Genomic DNA, 15,761 nt, shown 5'->3' with positions numbered 1-15,761 from the left:
TTTGTGTATTTTTACTAGGATTCCTTCCATGTTTGAACAACAGACTAGTTTTTAACTGTGTTTTTCTAGCTTGTGGTTGGCTTTCATGCCCTTCAGAGCCTGAGCACACATGCATACATGAACACCATAACATCTGTATGCTCACACAGACACATGAAAACAGAGCACATGTATGATGCACTGTACGTTTACTGTACATCTATACATGGATAACCTCAGAGACATAGAGTGTAAACACAAGGACCAGCTCTCCTACAAACTGTTATGTGCTGTAACAAACAAACACAATTGCTTACACCAATTACAGAATGTAACTAGAAGTACATTTACTCGATTATTTCCATATTATGCTACTTTATACTTTTTCCTCAACATTTCATATGGAAATATTGTACTTTTTACTCCACTACATTTACTTACAGACACTTACAGTTATGAGGTACTTTGAAGATAAATATTCAGGATTTCACACCAAAAAATATAATGAGATTACAAATTAAGATGCAAAACCAAGTGCAATATTCGAAAACTGTTTACACATTGTCAAGTTCCTCATAGGTTTTGGCTCAACTCCTGTCCAGACTTGAAAATGGCCTGGATCATTTTTAAAAGGACACATGGGACAACTCAATCTTCTTTTTCTATTTTCTTTTAATTTTCAGTCCTCTTTTCCAAACATTTGTTTAATTATTGGACAGATCTCAGGTAGACAGAAAAATTAAAAGAAACAAAGCTGCATTAGTAATAACCCATGTAACTGACAGGGGGGGTTGTGTATAATACTGAATACGTTTACTTGTGATACTTTCCGAAAATAGCCCTTAAAACAACGGATCAGCGGCGGTGGGATAGTGTTGCTTCAAGTGCGATGTGAAAAAAGGTCCAGGAAGTCTAGTTTGAGTAGCAGATCAGTGAATGTTAAGGCTTCTTAGATGCCAAAACACTGCACAGTGTTTGAGACAGGATTTTCACATGAATATTGGACTTGGTGGCCGGAAGTATGGCTCCAAACATGGCATCCTAATGCTAATGTTTGAAGTAAAGAAACACAATACCTCTTCCACTGCTTTACACACATATAAAGCGTATATCGACTCGTACATTTACAGTTTGACATAAATATGTCCCTGCTGTGGGCCTGTGAACAATCATTCTGGGTGGTCCGGTCACAGTGCTGTTGTCACTTTTCAGTAGAGCTCTACTAAAACCATACATCATGATATACCTTTGCCAAAGGCAAAAGTGCTGCATGACACAGTGACAACATATTATTACAGCAATATCTTTGGTTATTATCACATCATATATCATTTAGCAAGCAGAACGGAGAGCTTCAAGATAGTATATAGTGTGTAGTGCTTGCTAAGCCTCAGTGAGCCCCAGCAAGGGTGTGATTGAAGAAGATGGCTTTCTGTCACTCATAGAACTGGCAGCCTATATCCCCAGAGGACAAACCAGCATCTCCCATATCTTATCCCCCTGTTTTCTTTGCTCTAAGCCAGGTTTCCAGGATGGCTATCAGCACGATGGCCCATTCTTAATGGCTCTGTGCTTTGGCTCATAGAGAGAAGCCCAACGGAGTGTGTCATGGAAGGCCATCTCTTGTTCCCCTGAACCTTCATGGTCCCTGCAGACCCCTGCATTCCTTCTACATGGGGGAACTAGAGCCCTCTGTGAATTTCACTGACAAAGCAAGCGCTTTACAAGCTAATGGTGGAAAACCTGCCCATGGGGCTGACCTGAGCCTCTCCTCGGGGAACAGACTCTGTAATGCAAATCCTTCCACCTGCAAAAAGAGGAAGCAGAGATTTATACCCCCACGCAGGTACACATGCAGTTTATTAGAGGCTGGCATTCACACACTTTCATGCTGACTGATGCACTCAAAGCATGTGTGTTTGAGTGCATCAGTCAGTACATAGGTGCTGTCATGACTGTACGTTTATGTTTCTACATCAGTGATTTATAAAAGATGTAGGGATGTGATTTAAAGGCATATGCTTGAGCAGGCAGCCGTTGTCTGTTTGTTTACTGGAGTCCTGTGGGAATCTTGATGGGATTGTAAATGTTCTACATGCAGCTGAAATGTTCTGGGAGATGTGTGTGTGTGGTCCTCTTTCTGATGAGCACAAACAAAACACAGAACGCAGACCTTGCTGAGTCAGGGCTGTGTATAAAATATTAAATAATGTATGCACTGAGCTCAACGTGCACACACAAAGTTCCATGCTGCTTTCATAACATTGCTTTTGATTTGCACTCTGTGTTCTCAGATTCTTATTACTTATTCACTAAATTATAGCGTAAGCGAGATACTAAAGCTAGAACAGTGTAATGTCAAAAAGTAGATTTCCGGGTTATTAGTCAGCCAAAATTGACATGATTCAGTTTAGTGTGTTTTGTTCCGTTCACATGTCAAAGTCAGGTCCAAACTGTTTTGCTGTTTAACTGTTCATTAACTTTGAAAACCCCTTTTGACGTAGACTGCCTCCTCCAAAAGAAATATTGCCTCCTGTCCCAGTCAGACTTATGGCTTCATAAAAACATTTTACAGTGGAACTGTAACACCCAGCCCTGTTGTCTGAGACCTGCAGTGTGCACTAAACTAGCACAAATCTATCCATTTTTCATTGCTTAAATAAGTCCTGTGGGCAGGCAAATAGGGAAAAAAGTGGTTTAACCCTTTTTTTTTATCAGCCTACACTTCTAATCGTCTGGCCTTTCATAATTTAATTCATAAACGCTACAGAAAGTCTTCAAGAAGACACATAAATCAATATTGCCATTTCCATTTTGTGATGAAAGCTCAGCTGAAAAATACCCAAGTAGTTAAAGCAGGCTGAATCCCAAAGTTGATGGATGATGGGGAAATGCGCTCTTTATCGCAACGCTGTCCATCTTATTTGATGAACATGAGCCAGGCTAATAACACACGAAAAGCACGTAGGAGAGAATTAGTTGCACTTTCGATGGTCAATTAACAAGCAATTAACAAGCAGGCGCGATCACCTTCGGGCAATCCTATCGACCAGCAGAATGAGTGACAGCAGCAGCTTAATTTCAGCATTTCAGAGGAAGCTTGCTCGGATTTATGAAATAATTTGCAGTGTCATAGCCTATTTACTCTGACACAACTCTTCGAAACAAGTGTGCTGCGGCCATATAGTAGTGGCTATTGTTGACACACTGTACACCGTTTAAATCAACTGTGAATTCAACTACACAAAGCCCACTGGCACCTTGCAGACTGAACAGAGCAGAGGCTTGTAAAACAAACAAACAAGTGAGTGCTGTGTTCCCTTCTCAGCTCTCCAGGCCCCAGCAGTAATCCTGACTGGACCATTATACACTAATGGCGTTGGCATGCTGTTTTGAGACTGGCTGCCAGGTCTACCCAGCTAGATCCCCTCTTTTTCACCCAGCTGAATGTGCTGGAGCTGGGAACCTAACTGCTTGTGGAGGAGTGGACCAGTGCTCTTAAGCAAAGCAAGACGGCGCATACATAAGTAATATGACTAAGGAAACATGGATGAGGCTTTAAAGATATTTTTGTAATATCCATATGGGCTTTCATGAAGAGATTATCACTTTGTCTGTGACACATCTCATGCAGCTGTGTTTGACAGTTTTTGAGGTCAGAATATGGGGTACTCCCATTGAGGTTTTCTCTGGGTCACAGCATCCTTGCAGCCTTGTGCTTTCAGCCTGGGAGACTGACAGATCTATCTCTGGAAGAGACTCATACACTGGGTTTCTTCTAGGATCAGGCTAAGTCTCTCCCAGGAAACGTGAAGACAATAAATCTCATTAGTCACACTCCAGAAAGTAGAAGAGTCTGAGTAACGTGTGAAGAGTAGGGGACGGTTAAACAGAAGCTGGTGTGTATAATATATCATGGGATCATATTTTTAAAGCACATGCAAATGTGGTGGTTTTGTTCATTAAGTGTGTGTGTGTGTGTGTGTGTGTGTGTGTGTGTGTGCGTGTGTGTTTGCTTTGCAAGCATGAGACAGAGAATGTGAGAGGCTGTGGATGCCAAACAGCTTTTAGGTGTGCGCGCGCTAATCTCCGCATACACACAAGTGTGTTCCTCATTCCCTGTGCACGGCCCCCTCCGCTTTGGCAGCCCACCTCAATAGTTCCCTTCCCTCCAGCAATGACGCAAATGACCCACGATGACTGACCCCCACGGTAAAAACCTGTAAAACATTAGCCAGCATGAATAGGAATGACTCTCCATACTCTCCCCTCAGCAGGCAGGCAGGCAGGCAGGGAAGGATTTATGGGTGTCCTCACAGCAGACGGCTGCCGTGCTCGGGGTGATTGTGGCAGAGGAGAAGGTGCGGCAAGGTTTTCGGAGTCACAGGGACAAAGAGCCAGACAGTTTGGGTCAGAAATTTGTGTCTGCCTGGACCCGAGCCTTTCCACACTCTATTCCTGCATTTTTACTGTATACAGAACACACCCCTATTAATTTTTAGCACTTTAATATCTATTTTCCTTTTGCCTTCTTGCATTACTGTCGCCATGTGTCCAATTAAATTCAGGACAGTTTATGAAAGTATTTTCCAAGGAGTGTGATAGTTTATTCAATAAAAATGCAAGTGGAACATATACAGAATGAGAAAATACATTATGGAGAGAACGACTTTTAGACTTTTCTCATTTACGTCTATTATATCTGTTTTTGTGAAAAAACTAAAGAACTATTTGTACGTGTCTGTGATGTTTCAAATTTACATAGCTGCCATATGCTAAATTTAATATTAAATCTTTAAGGCTGACAGCTTTAATCAAAGTCTGTACACTTCAAAATAAGAAATAAATTAAGGTAGACCAGAAGGTTCAATTATGAAAACTTCCTGCACTCGAAGCTTTGGAAGCAATTAATGGAGTTCAAATTTAAAATGCATGTGTAAGTATTATATGACGTTAGTTTCTCCAGCTGTGCAATGTTCCCATTATCCGAGAAGGGAGACCTATAAATATACATTGTCATGATTCTTTAAAAAAAACTGTCATAAAACAAGAATGACAGTTTGCCTAACAGGGTCCCAAGAGAAAACAGAAAGCTACATATATGACACTAATCATGAGAATATCTCCACCTGGGGGTGCAAAACAAGAATGCACCTCATTTTCAAAGCCTTAAAGAGCAGTATAGAGTTTAGTGTGGCTCTGACACCCATCCAAATGAGTACAAGAATCTTTGATCGATGCCTTGATGGCCACTGTCGTTTCTGAAACTGTCATATAGAGAGTCTTAGTAGAATCTGACCTACTTTCTTTGTAGTTGGCTGAAATGAAATTGAGTTCAGGGATGCCTGAGTCAAGCACCGCAGACGTCAGAATATCTTTGACAGAGAGCAGTGATAAAAGAACAAAGGAGACGTAAGAAAATATTCCTCAAGGCAGTGGGTGTGAATCTGAGTGCATGTGTGTGCGTGCACTTACGTCAGTAGGCATATTTGTGAATTCATGACTTTGCAGACCTGACTGTAAGTGAGAGGAAGGTGAGTTTAATTGGTGCATAAAACCCTTGGGTCAAGCTGATCGGAAATCCTGCAGACTGATCTCCCGGCCTTTCAACACTGCCTTAATCAACCCGACCATACTGTAAAATCAGCAATCTCTCTTTTTCTCCTACCCTCTTCTCTATCCAGTAAATCTCTAGTCGGCACTTCTTGGTAACCGTGTCCTCAATGGACACTGAGGTTGTGTCCCAGTAAATTCAGTGCACTAACAAGCTAACACAGCTACTGAAGATCTGAGTCGACACACATCAACTTCACTCATATGAAGCCAGTAATGAGGGACAGAATAGGACGCAGGAGGCAGAGAAAGAAGAATGAATGCTCAATCATGAATGAGTTATTAAGAAACACTGCTAGCAGTTAAATTTCACTGAGCTATATTAGGACGAGGCAGTTTCCGGTTCCCTTTCCAGACAGATTTAGAAAAGTGCTCTGTAGTGAGAGTTGATGACACTGAGTTGAGCTCATTATGAGGTTTTAGGTTGATCAGATAGTGAAAGTTGAGCTACACAATGGGTGCTCCTGCTGCTGCTGCTGCTACTGCTGCTCTTGCTCCCACCACTTCACACCCACAGGGAAGTGGTTCTCAACTGGTTATTGGCGGGAGCAAGTCAAACAACAAGCATATTCCAGTAGTTTGTTTGTGCTTTGACACCATGGTGTTTACCCAGCACCTCAGAGGCACGGCAGCTTGCTGTGGGCTGTGGCTCAGAGCCATGGTGGTGGACAGGGCATGGCTGCATACTGGCATCCACACTCCTGCCCTCTTAACACTCTGGGTGAGAGGAAGGCTGGGAGTTTACTTGGCTGGCAATATTTTGAGTCATGAAAGTGCAGCTCATTTGCAGAGGACAGCAGGCATATTTTGGCTTTCTTTGCATTTCTGTATTTTCATATGATACACATATGATTATCCATTCCATTATTTACCTTAATGCCCTATAAAGGTTTCTATTCAAACTGGAGCTGGACAGGAAAAGACAGGACTTACAGTAAGACGTTTGTATGGAGATAAATCTGTAAACCTCTCACATTGTAAAAGCATTTCCATCTTAGATTCTGTATCTTCGTCTTGGTAGTCTTGTGAATGTTAATTGCTGGTGTTTTGTTTCAGCAACAAACCTATGTGCAATTCCCTGGAAGTATCCTTCTGCCGCAGCTTAGCGATTTAACACCACCTGATGTAACAAAAAGAGGGAATCGTGTGCTAAAGAGTGTAACATTTGGAAAACACTCACTCTGTTTGGCTAACTCAGATTCAAATTCACTTTGAGTAAAAGTATTTCTAACTTACTTCTTGTGGTATCTAGCTTTGGTTTCATTTGTCCCAGTCTTAGATATTTGGCTCCAACCCAACACAATGAATGTGAATGGAATTTTGTTTTTGATACTCCCAGTATTAAAAGTGTCATTTTAAAATTCAACAGCAACATCTCTTTCCAGGAACAACGTCTCAGTGACTCTGTGAATGTTCTACAGACCTCACCGTGCACAGGCTTCATAGGTAGAAAATAGTGCCAAAGAAAACTGTTGACAATGAGGTTTGTGGGTTATCCACAAACAAAATGTTCCTGGAAAGACACATTGCTGTTGACGTTCTCGAATGTAATTCTCTAGTGCTGTGAGCACCACAAACGAAATTCCATTCATGTCCACGGTATTGGGGTGGACAGATGTCTCAAATCATGGACGAGTTAAACCAAAACTACACTGTAAAAAAGAATGGTCAAATGACTGGCAGGAGCAGCTTGCGAGTTTTTGCAAAGAAACCCTAAATTCTTACGATCAAACACTTTCAATGAAGTGGACCATAATTTTATACAATTTATTTAAAAAAAACAACCAAAAACTACCATAACTAATTAGAGTTTTTTTTCTACATTTCATTAAAATGAAGCTTGTTTTTTGTTTTTGTTTTTTGTAGTGTATCTGCATGAATAGAAAGCAGCTAACTCAGTGAGTTCACCACCATGACAGCATGTGCTGCAATTGAGAACACATGAAAACTATTTAGCAACTAGAAAAATGAATGGGAAAATGCTTCAGACTACCAGCCTGTACCACTTGACCAAAGCCACTGAAAGAAAGATACAAAGAGATCAGATCTTACATTCACAATACATTATTCGTGTTAAAGACGGTAACATCCAGTTTGAAGTCAGTTTATAAATACAGTTCTCTTGTTTGTTGCTTGAGAGTATCACTCTGCATCATGAAAGTACAGTAAATCTCCAGAATGTCTTCACAATGGAGCCAGAGTCCCATAAAAATGCCTCAGACCTTATTGAGTGTGTCATGTTACTCTGGTAGCTGTAGCATTGGGATTGAAAGACATACTTCCACTTTCAAAGACACAAAGCTTTTTTTTTTTTCTCCCAAGGACTGGTTTCACTCTTATAAATCACGAGTATTGCTATAAGTGATGGGAAGCCACTGCTAGACCTGGCTTATTCTGAGTTATGGGGTAGCATAATGAATCTTGCAAAGGGTGAAACAAAGGGCATAACTTCTACAAAGTTGTTATTTTTCCCAGTAGGTGCACTCGAGCTTTAGGACAAAAACAAATCCATTTGGAAGTTTTACTGCTTCGGCTGTGTTATGCTGCCTGGATGGTGTCCATAAAAAACCTGGAGATATCTAAGAAATCATTCATGTGTGGTTTTACCTCTTCAGACATAATATTGGCAGTGGACTGTCACATGTTTTAAGTATAATCTTAGACCGCTCTCTTCTATCCTCTTGAAAGAAAACAAGGTAATAAAGACTTGTCTTTATCAGTACTGTTTTGTAAAGGCTTATCTGGCTTGATGTAAAGCCTCTTCGTATTGTCACATTTCTTCTTCTTTTTCCAGTCCTTTATACAAAGTTCATCTTCTGTGAGGTTGACATTTTTCGTCTGTGAAAAATAGATGATGTTTGTGTTACAGTAATTCCTTGTTTATTCAAACACTAGCAGTCTGAAGTTTGAAAGCACTAACACCAACATATTTTGTTTACTGGTTTTCCAGCTCTGGTAAAAAAAAACTAAAAACATTTGAACACAGTGGCACCAGACTGCACCCACTGTTTGGTTTAGTAAGTAAGTAGCACACCATCCACATGTATTTGTTGATCAAATTGTTTGAGCCAGTCTCAGAGGAAATGAACTCCTCTGTGGCCTGTAAAGTCACTCTGTGCGAGGGGCGATCTGCGGCGCTCAAATTTTAGGCTCAGCTTTGATTTTGTGTGGGTTTTTTGTTTTTGCACATCAAAGGGTGCATGTAGACTTCTGTGTAGTCTGAGTCTGTCTCTCTGAGCATGGAGATGAAAGGTTGGGTTACATAAGACTGTAAGACTGAAAGGCTGTTTATGTGTGTGTGCGCCTGGAGAGCCTAACTGATACTAGGACCTTCTAATGGAGCAGGACTCCTCCATGGAGGAGCTGCTGCCAGATCCTATACTGTAAAAGCAGAACCCTGTCGTCGGAGCAGTAAAGAATAAGACAAACAGCTCACTGGCTGGCTGATACTATCATTTACAGTAATTTACATGTCATACGCGAGCCTTTTACACAGCTGATTGCTTGTTGACTTTCCATCTAGTATGGTTATTTTAATGCATGAGAAGAGTCAGGCGCGCTTGATGGAGCTTTAAAGTGGCTCACAGATATTATCGTGCTGATGATCGAACAATCTAGGCTCCTCATAGCTGCAGTCCACGGCCTAGAAAATGAAGGATGAGCGAGTGAAGATGTTTGTTGAGAAAGGGCAAATCCCTCATGCTTTTTCTTTTTTTTTTTTCAAACCTCTTAAATGTCAAACCGTGGAAAAGTGGTTTGAATTTAATGAATGGGTGTACATCATGTTGTGTGATTGTTATGATGGCGACCATGTTTGCTGACTGTCAGGGTCACAATGTTCTGCGGAGCAGTACCTATTGTTGACTAAAGAATTGGATGTACAATAACTATCCCACAAAGTAGCCAACAGACCAGATCTTGTGTCTTGCCTATGTCAAAGGCACGTTTGATGACCAAAATGTAAACAGAGTCATCATCAAAATTTTAAAACGCAGGATTTAAACCTGCTGTGACTCCTGTCTCGTGTCTTTAAAGACCTCGAAAAAACATTTTCTCATTCGGCTTCTTACTGAGAGCGACGGGATGTGAAGGCATTTAACTCTCCGCCAAAGTTGGGACAATTTTGGAAGAGATTTCTGTTTGTCTGTTTTTTGACCAGGAAAAGGGGCTTTCAGAATTTTGCAATATTTTAGCAACATTTGAATCAAAATGTAGTGACAGCTGAGGGGTTGTTTGTTTGGTAATGGTCGACCACTGTCAATCAAATGTGATCAAAGCTTGAAGATGCCGCTTGAGTGTTCACGTCATGCGCACAGTGCATGGCACAAACTATGGTCAGAGCCACACACACACACTGAAACAGCGTAGGAGCAGGAAGAGGCGAAGAGTGAGAGTGAGAAGGACCTGTAACCATACAGGTGAAATCAGTTTTCAGTTAAAGAAAAGTTAAAATGTTTGTTTATGATGTCAATTATAGTTCTTATATAGAGAGATATCTATTACAAACTTCCCACAAACTTCCACTTTGAATTGTTGTTTATTGAGTAAATATTTATTGTTTTATTGACAAATGGTGTAACATTATTATAAGGAGTTTGAATACAGGGACTATAACCAGAAAGGGTCTTAATGAAAGTATTCATATTCTATTCATATTTGACACTGCGCTTATAACTATCGATTATTTTCTTGATTAAGTGATTCATGACTTAAGCTATTAAATCACAAAGAGATGTATTCTCCCTGGGCATTATCTTTTAAGACAAGTATAAATAATCACATCTGTTGATGATGAAATGATTACTCGATTATCAACACAAACTAATTTTCCGTTCACCTCCATTGAATTGGAAAAGGTGGAAAAACACAGAGCCAGATTTTGTAAAAACCTCAGCACATAAAACTCAAACTATCTGCATGGTTAGTCACCATGAGAGGCACAGTAAGTGAGAAAACTGTGTAAACATTGAGAAACATTCTTCATTCGTATTTGTTTAGAACTAAGCAGCACTGCTGAAAAACACTCTCACAGAACAGCACTGCTGAACAGACAGCGACCCAAAAAAACCAACTGTTTTCTCAGTGTTCTCGCTCACAGCATGACACAACTGAATGACCTCCACTGACACAGTAAATTACACCTGAATTATCAGTTTGGCTCTTATACTGAGACCCTTGACTCAGTGTGTGTAGCAGCAATTTGTCACAGCAACATGCTGGGCTTCTCAGTTCTGGGCCAGAAAGCCCGAACAGAGGCGGGGGAGCCGAGGGTGTCTAATGTTAACTTGGCTCTACTGCAGCATATTCACCCAAAATCAGTGACAGAGCTGCACTGATGCATTTGGTGACTCCCAAGAAAGTGGAAAACAGGTTTACGAGGCCTGTGGGAGGACACAGTGGCTGGTAATTAGACAGCGTAAAACTCCTCAGCCTTCACCAGCCCCTTAGGCAGTGAATGGGAGCTAAAGTAAACCAAACCTGAGTGTGAAATTGCATTAGACGTCTGTGCTTAATGGATAGTGAAAAAAAATAGACAAAACCCATTTTTGCATTTATGAGCGTTTCCATTCCCCCCCCACACACACTTCCTCGACTCTTTGCATCACGGCTCAGACTGCTCCTCCTCTTTTCCGTTGCGGCGCAGTATATCTACATAACGGTGTCGCCTTTTATGAGAAGTTTGTAGGACGCTAACAGAAACAGGATGTGCAGGACTGTGGTTTGAACATGTCTCTGTCTCTGTTTTTTTTTTTCTTACAGATGCTCCCCCGCTCAGACTGGGACCACAAAAGAGGCTCCCGAGGATCGCAGGTTAGCACTGTCAACAGAAAAGAAAAGACACACCAGTAATAACAATAATGATAAGCAGCTGACAGTAAAAACACACAAACGCAGAAACTAGCTCCCTGATCTCTGTTCCTCGCCTACACACACCTTATAAATGACGCAAATAGCAGAAATCCTACCACTAACAGGCCTGTTCACCCACTCATTTTAGCTGTGGTTAAACAGCATGTCCAGAGGTGTCACTTCCACCAGAGTCCTTGTTGTACTCTGTTAGTCTAAAGGACGCGGGTCTGTGATTTGGCTGCAAGGCTCTGCGCAAGCCATTAAAGGCCAGGGAATTGAAACTTAGAGGGACTCGGCAGAGAGGTCGCAGCTTGTAGAGGGCAGACACACACAGCCATATCCTTGAGATTACCTTTCACGTCTTTTCGTAAGAGGGTGGTTATGTTTTGGGAATTGATGTATTGAGCTGCAGCAGAGTCATGGGGCAGGGCTCAGGAGTACATAAAGAACAAACAATGCCCTTGGCGTTGGCATGGCCATATACAGTATGTGTGTGTTCTGTACAGCATGTTCTCCTATCAGGAGGATATCCTTTAGAAATGAATAGACAATGCGTCTGTGCTGACGCTTGAAAAGTTGCGGTTGGGAGGAAATTGGGGGATTTTACATGGATAGCGATCATAACTGCAATGCAGGATTGGGCTTGAAACCAAGTTACACACTATATAATTTCCCGGAGGTACAAAGTGTCATATAGGTGTACATCTGTTCCCAAAATCAGCTTTACGGTATTATACAGTATTTTCCCCTCAAAGCAGAGAAATTTTCAAATAGTATGTTACCCTTTTGAAATATTGTCCAGTGCTCATATCAATTTGTTATGTGGGGTTAGTAGGCAAGCATATATTTTTTGATTGATGCATTCCCTAAGCTGCCATTTAGACTTTAGTGGTAAGTTCAGTCTTTTTTTTTGTTTGGATTGGTGCTACGTGTTCGTCAGTGGAATCATGTAATAGTCCAGGGACTGACAAGACATGTAAGAAGTCGAGGCTTATGTTGGCATCCTTCTCCATCTCGTGGCTGTTTTCCCTTGGCTCTGCTCTCTTGGACCATGTTGTTGATCAGAAAGGCTGTAGTTCTTCACTATGGTGCGCATGGCACCTCGTTGAGTGTGTAAATCACACACTCCATTCTTTAGCCGGTGACCATGCCGCTTGATTGATCTCTTCTGTGTCGTATTGGCCAACATGCACACATTAGCAAGCTCATTTTCCAAACCGCGTCTTTTTTTTTTTCTTTCTTTCTTTTTTCTTCTCGTCCAAAGCTTGCGGTGGATGTTTTAGCTTAGGAATTGACAGTGAAGTTATGTATGGAAAGAGTTATTTAAATATTTGTATTCAACTTGAAAACACATTGGTTTTGGAACATTACCCGGGGAGATTATCGGAGAAAAGAGTGTTTGTAGGCCCAGATCTTGTGACTGTTATTCTAAATTACAGAAAGGCTGGAAGAGTGGTCTGTGAGGCAGACAAGCCATGACATTACAGTCATGTTGAAGATTTCTCAAAATCACTGTGAGCACTTCAAACACTTAAGATCAGCGTTTCTTAAACTGCGGGTTTGGGAGTTGAAAAAGGTCACTGCCCTTTTTCTGGTTGGTCCCATCATGACAGTATTTTCTCATTAAATTGGATCCTGTGGCAAGACTAAATTTAAGGCTGAAAGAGACTGAAAACACACGCTTTTGACTGTCCCCTGCCTGGGAAATAATTGGATCTGCCACAAATGATACTGCGGTATTAGCAATTTTCAGGCTCCTACTTTTTTTTCGACGTGCAAAACAGTAAAACACCTCTGAGTTGGTGCCATTTCTCCGAGAGAAGCTGAGAGATAGGATGACATTTTAACTTGGTTTTATTTATAGTACGACTGTTCAGTTGGTGAGACTTTTAAAAACTCGTGACTGTGCCCGCTGCAGTACTGATGATGGATATATGTTTAACCACTTGTATCATGTGGTAAATCCTCGCTCACTCATCGCCCCGCATAAGCCATCTGTTTTATCTCATGCATCCCTTTTGTTTGCTCTGTCCTTCATGCCAGCATTTCTTGCCTCTGCCTCTACCAGTCTGTCCATGTGTCTGCGTCTCTATCTGTGTTTTTTTAATCTTAGTTGGCTCCTTTGCTGGAATCAAACACCCTGAAATATGTCGAAGGAAAAACAAGCCTCTCCTTGGCGATGAGATGGCTGTATGTTAGGGGTCAATTGGCTCGACCTTTCCCAGTAAATCTTTAATGAGGCAGTTATTCTTTTTTGTTTTGTTTTGATCTCCCCCCCACGTCCCCCAAGACACCAACTTTTAATAAAATATGTAATAGCGTGTAATTGTATCCTGGCTGCAGCCGAGGACCTGGCTCAGCACGGCTTCGGTCTGAGCTGACGGAGGGTTTGTGAGGGGAGTTGGGTCGCGGTGGGGGTGAGAGTTGGTTGGGAAGTGCTGCTGGGCGTAGTTTTGGCTATAGGAGCTGAGGCAGGGAGCGAGGACTGTCTCGGTGGAGTTTTGTGTTACTGTTCTGCTGTGATTCACACTGTATCACTGCTCTGTTATTTTAAGTAGAGAACATCGCCATCTCCCAGGATTTTCTTGTAATCAGATGTAATCAGGGCCATTACACTAACTACACTGCCACTATAAGAGAAAACTGAGCTGTAATGATTTTTCGAGAGTTCTGTGTAAATGAAATCAACCTAAGAAAAAATAATGGACACTTAAGTTTTCTTGAACATATTCCTCAGCTTCTCGCTCAGCACATTCCTGCATTTCTAAGAGTGTGAGCACAAAAAAGCAGCACAGTGTTTATTATAGTGTTTATTAAGAGCATCAAATACCTTTCTTTCTCCCATAGGCCCCTGAGGCATTTGTCCGATCTCCGGCTCTCCTGTGGGATACATTATATTCTCACCATTGCACAATTTTAAGAAGCCCACATATTGATGCTGTTTTACCCGAGGCTTAGAGCAGTATGTGTTTAGATGAGGGAGCCAAGGGGTTAAAAGTGCATGAAGTGGACCGTCTAAGAAATGGCAAAAATGTGACCTTTCTGTCTGTGTATCCCATTAATAATCATCATTAGACAGAAGGATCAGCGTTTTGTTTGTTGCATCAAATGCACTTCATCTGTCTTCTGCACGGTTATTGTGGACACAGCAGGAATACCAACAATCATGTTTCCATTGCTTAGTGTTGTTGCAACGGTCGATGGTGTCGTTTGTAATAAATTATGTTTCACATGCAAAACATTTTGTGCAAATACGTATCTGAATCAGATTTAGAATCACTTTTATTGGCCAGATGTGCTCACACATGTTCACTTTGCTTTCAGTGCACATGCACAGATATAGACGTAGATGCAGCTCAAAACAAGAAACTCAACAAACATAAACATTAAACTACTACGTGCAGATGTAATATTTGAATGTGTAGATCTGTATGTATGTAAAAAACACTAAAATTTGTGGACAGAATAGGACAATAGTGCAAGGGTGCTAAAATAAATTTGGTGTATGTAGCAGGTTGGTGGATATGACATTATATACAATAGCCTGTGTAGATTGCGTATATGTGGTAATATTTTCATGATTAAAGAACAAAAACTGGATTCAAACAATGAGAATAAATCATTTACAGGTATAGTGGATGTTTGGCACAGAGATTATTCCTAACACAGTACAGTGTTAACTGTTTAAGGCCTGTTAATATATTAAATACTGTATATATAATATCATATAAAATATTGTGGATACATGTATGCACACCAGCATTAAGGTGATTTCAGTTATTCATTGATTATTTTAAATCAACTTTTCTAGTCAAATCTTCATTGATCTGGTACAATATCCAGATTAACAACACTAAGAAATATATGTAAATAATATTTGGGTCATTTTTTGGTGCACATAACTGAAACCAAAGCTGCACACACATCTGAGTAGAGTCTTGAGTGCAGAGACGCTGTGTGGACAAACAGCTTTTCACTCTTCAGGAGTGATTGCTGGTTTGTTTTGACTGGCCCTTGGTTTGGTTTACATGAGCTGTTGCGTGGGTGTTAATCTATGGCATGTCTATTGACGTACTGTTCCAAACTGCGTTCACACAGGCAATTAAGACCATTGATCATGTACACCGTTGTTAGTCATACTAAAATGTCATAACAGAATGTTCAAGCATGGTTTGGTATATGACTTGGCTGGTTGAGTAGTCATAAAAACTGTTTATTGATGCTGGTAGTCATTTTTATCAAATGTAGGATGTCAACAAAAGTTGGGGCTTGTGATCAAATATCACAGATTTGTGGTAATTTCCTAACCAGAGGTGCTG

At 40.9% G+C, this 15,761-nt stretch overlaps 1 protein-coding gene across 4 annotated transcripts in view; it reads left to right on the top strand.

The window, feature by feature from the left end:
* LOC104940679 (cGMP-inhibited 3',5'-cyclic phosphodiesterase A) overlaps positions 1 to 15,761 on the top strand; it is a 69,849-nt gene that overhangs the window by 25,512 nt on the left and 28,576 nt on the right. For 3 of the 4 annotated variants that reach the window (XM_019275519.2, XM_019275517.2, XM_010757330.3), the window contains one exon: positions 11,353 to 11,403. The exons of the other annotated variant lie outside the window; for it this stretch is intronic. In XM_019275519.2, the coding sequence (XP_019131064.2) occupies positions 11,353 to 11,403 (51 nt within the window). The remainder of the gene's footprint in view (positions 1 to 11,352; positions 11,404 to 15,761) is intronic. 4 annotated transcript variants of the gene reach the window in all.

Source organism: Larimichthys crocea, chromosome XXI, assembly GCF_000972845.2.
Source record: "Larimichthys crocea isolate SSNF chromosome XXI, L_crocea_2.0, whole genome shotgun sequence".
NCBI classification, from domain to species: Eukaryota; Metazoa; Chordata; class Actinopteri; family Sciaenidae; genus Larimichthys; species Larimichthys crocea.
The sequence above is the reverse complement of the archived record's forward strand: the minus strand, read 5'-3'. Positions and strand labels throughout refer to the sequence as shown.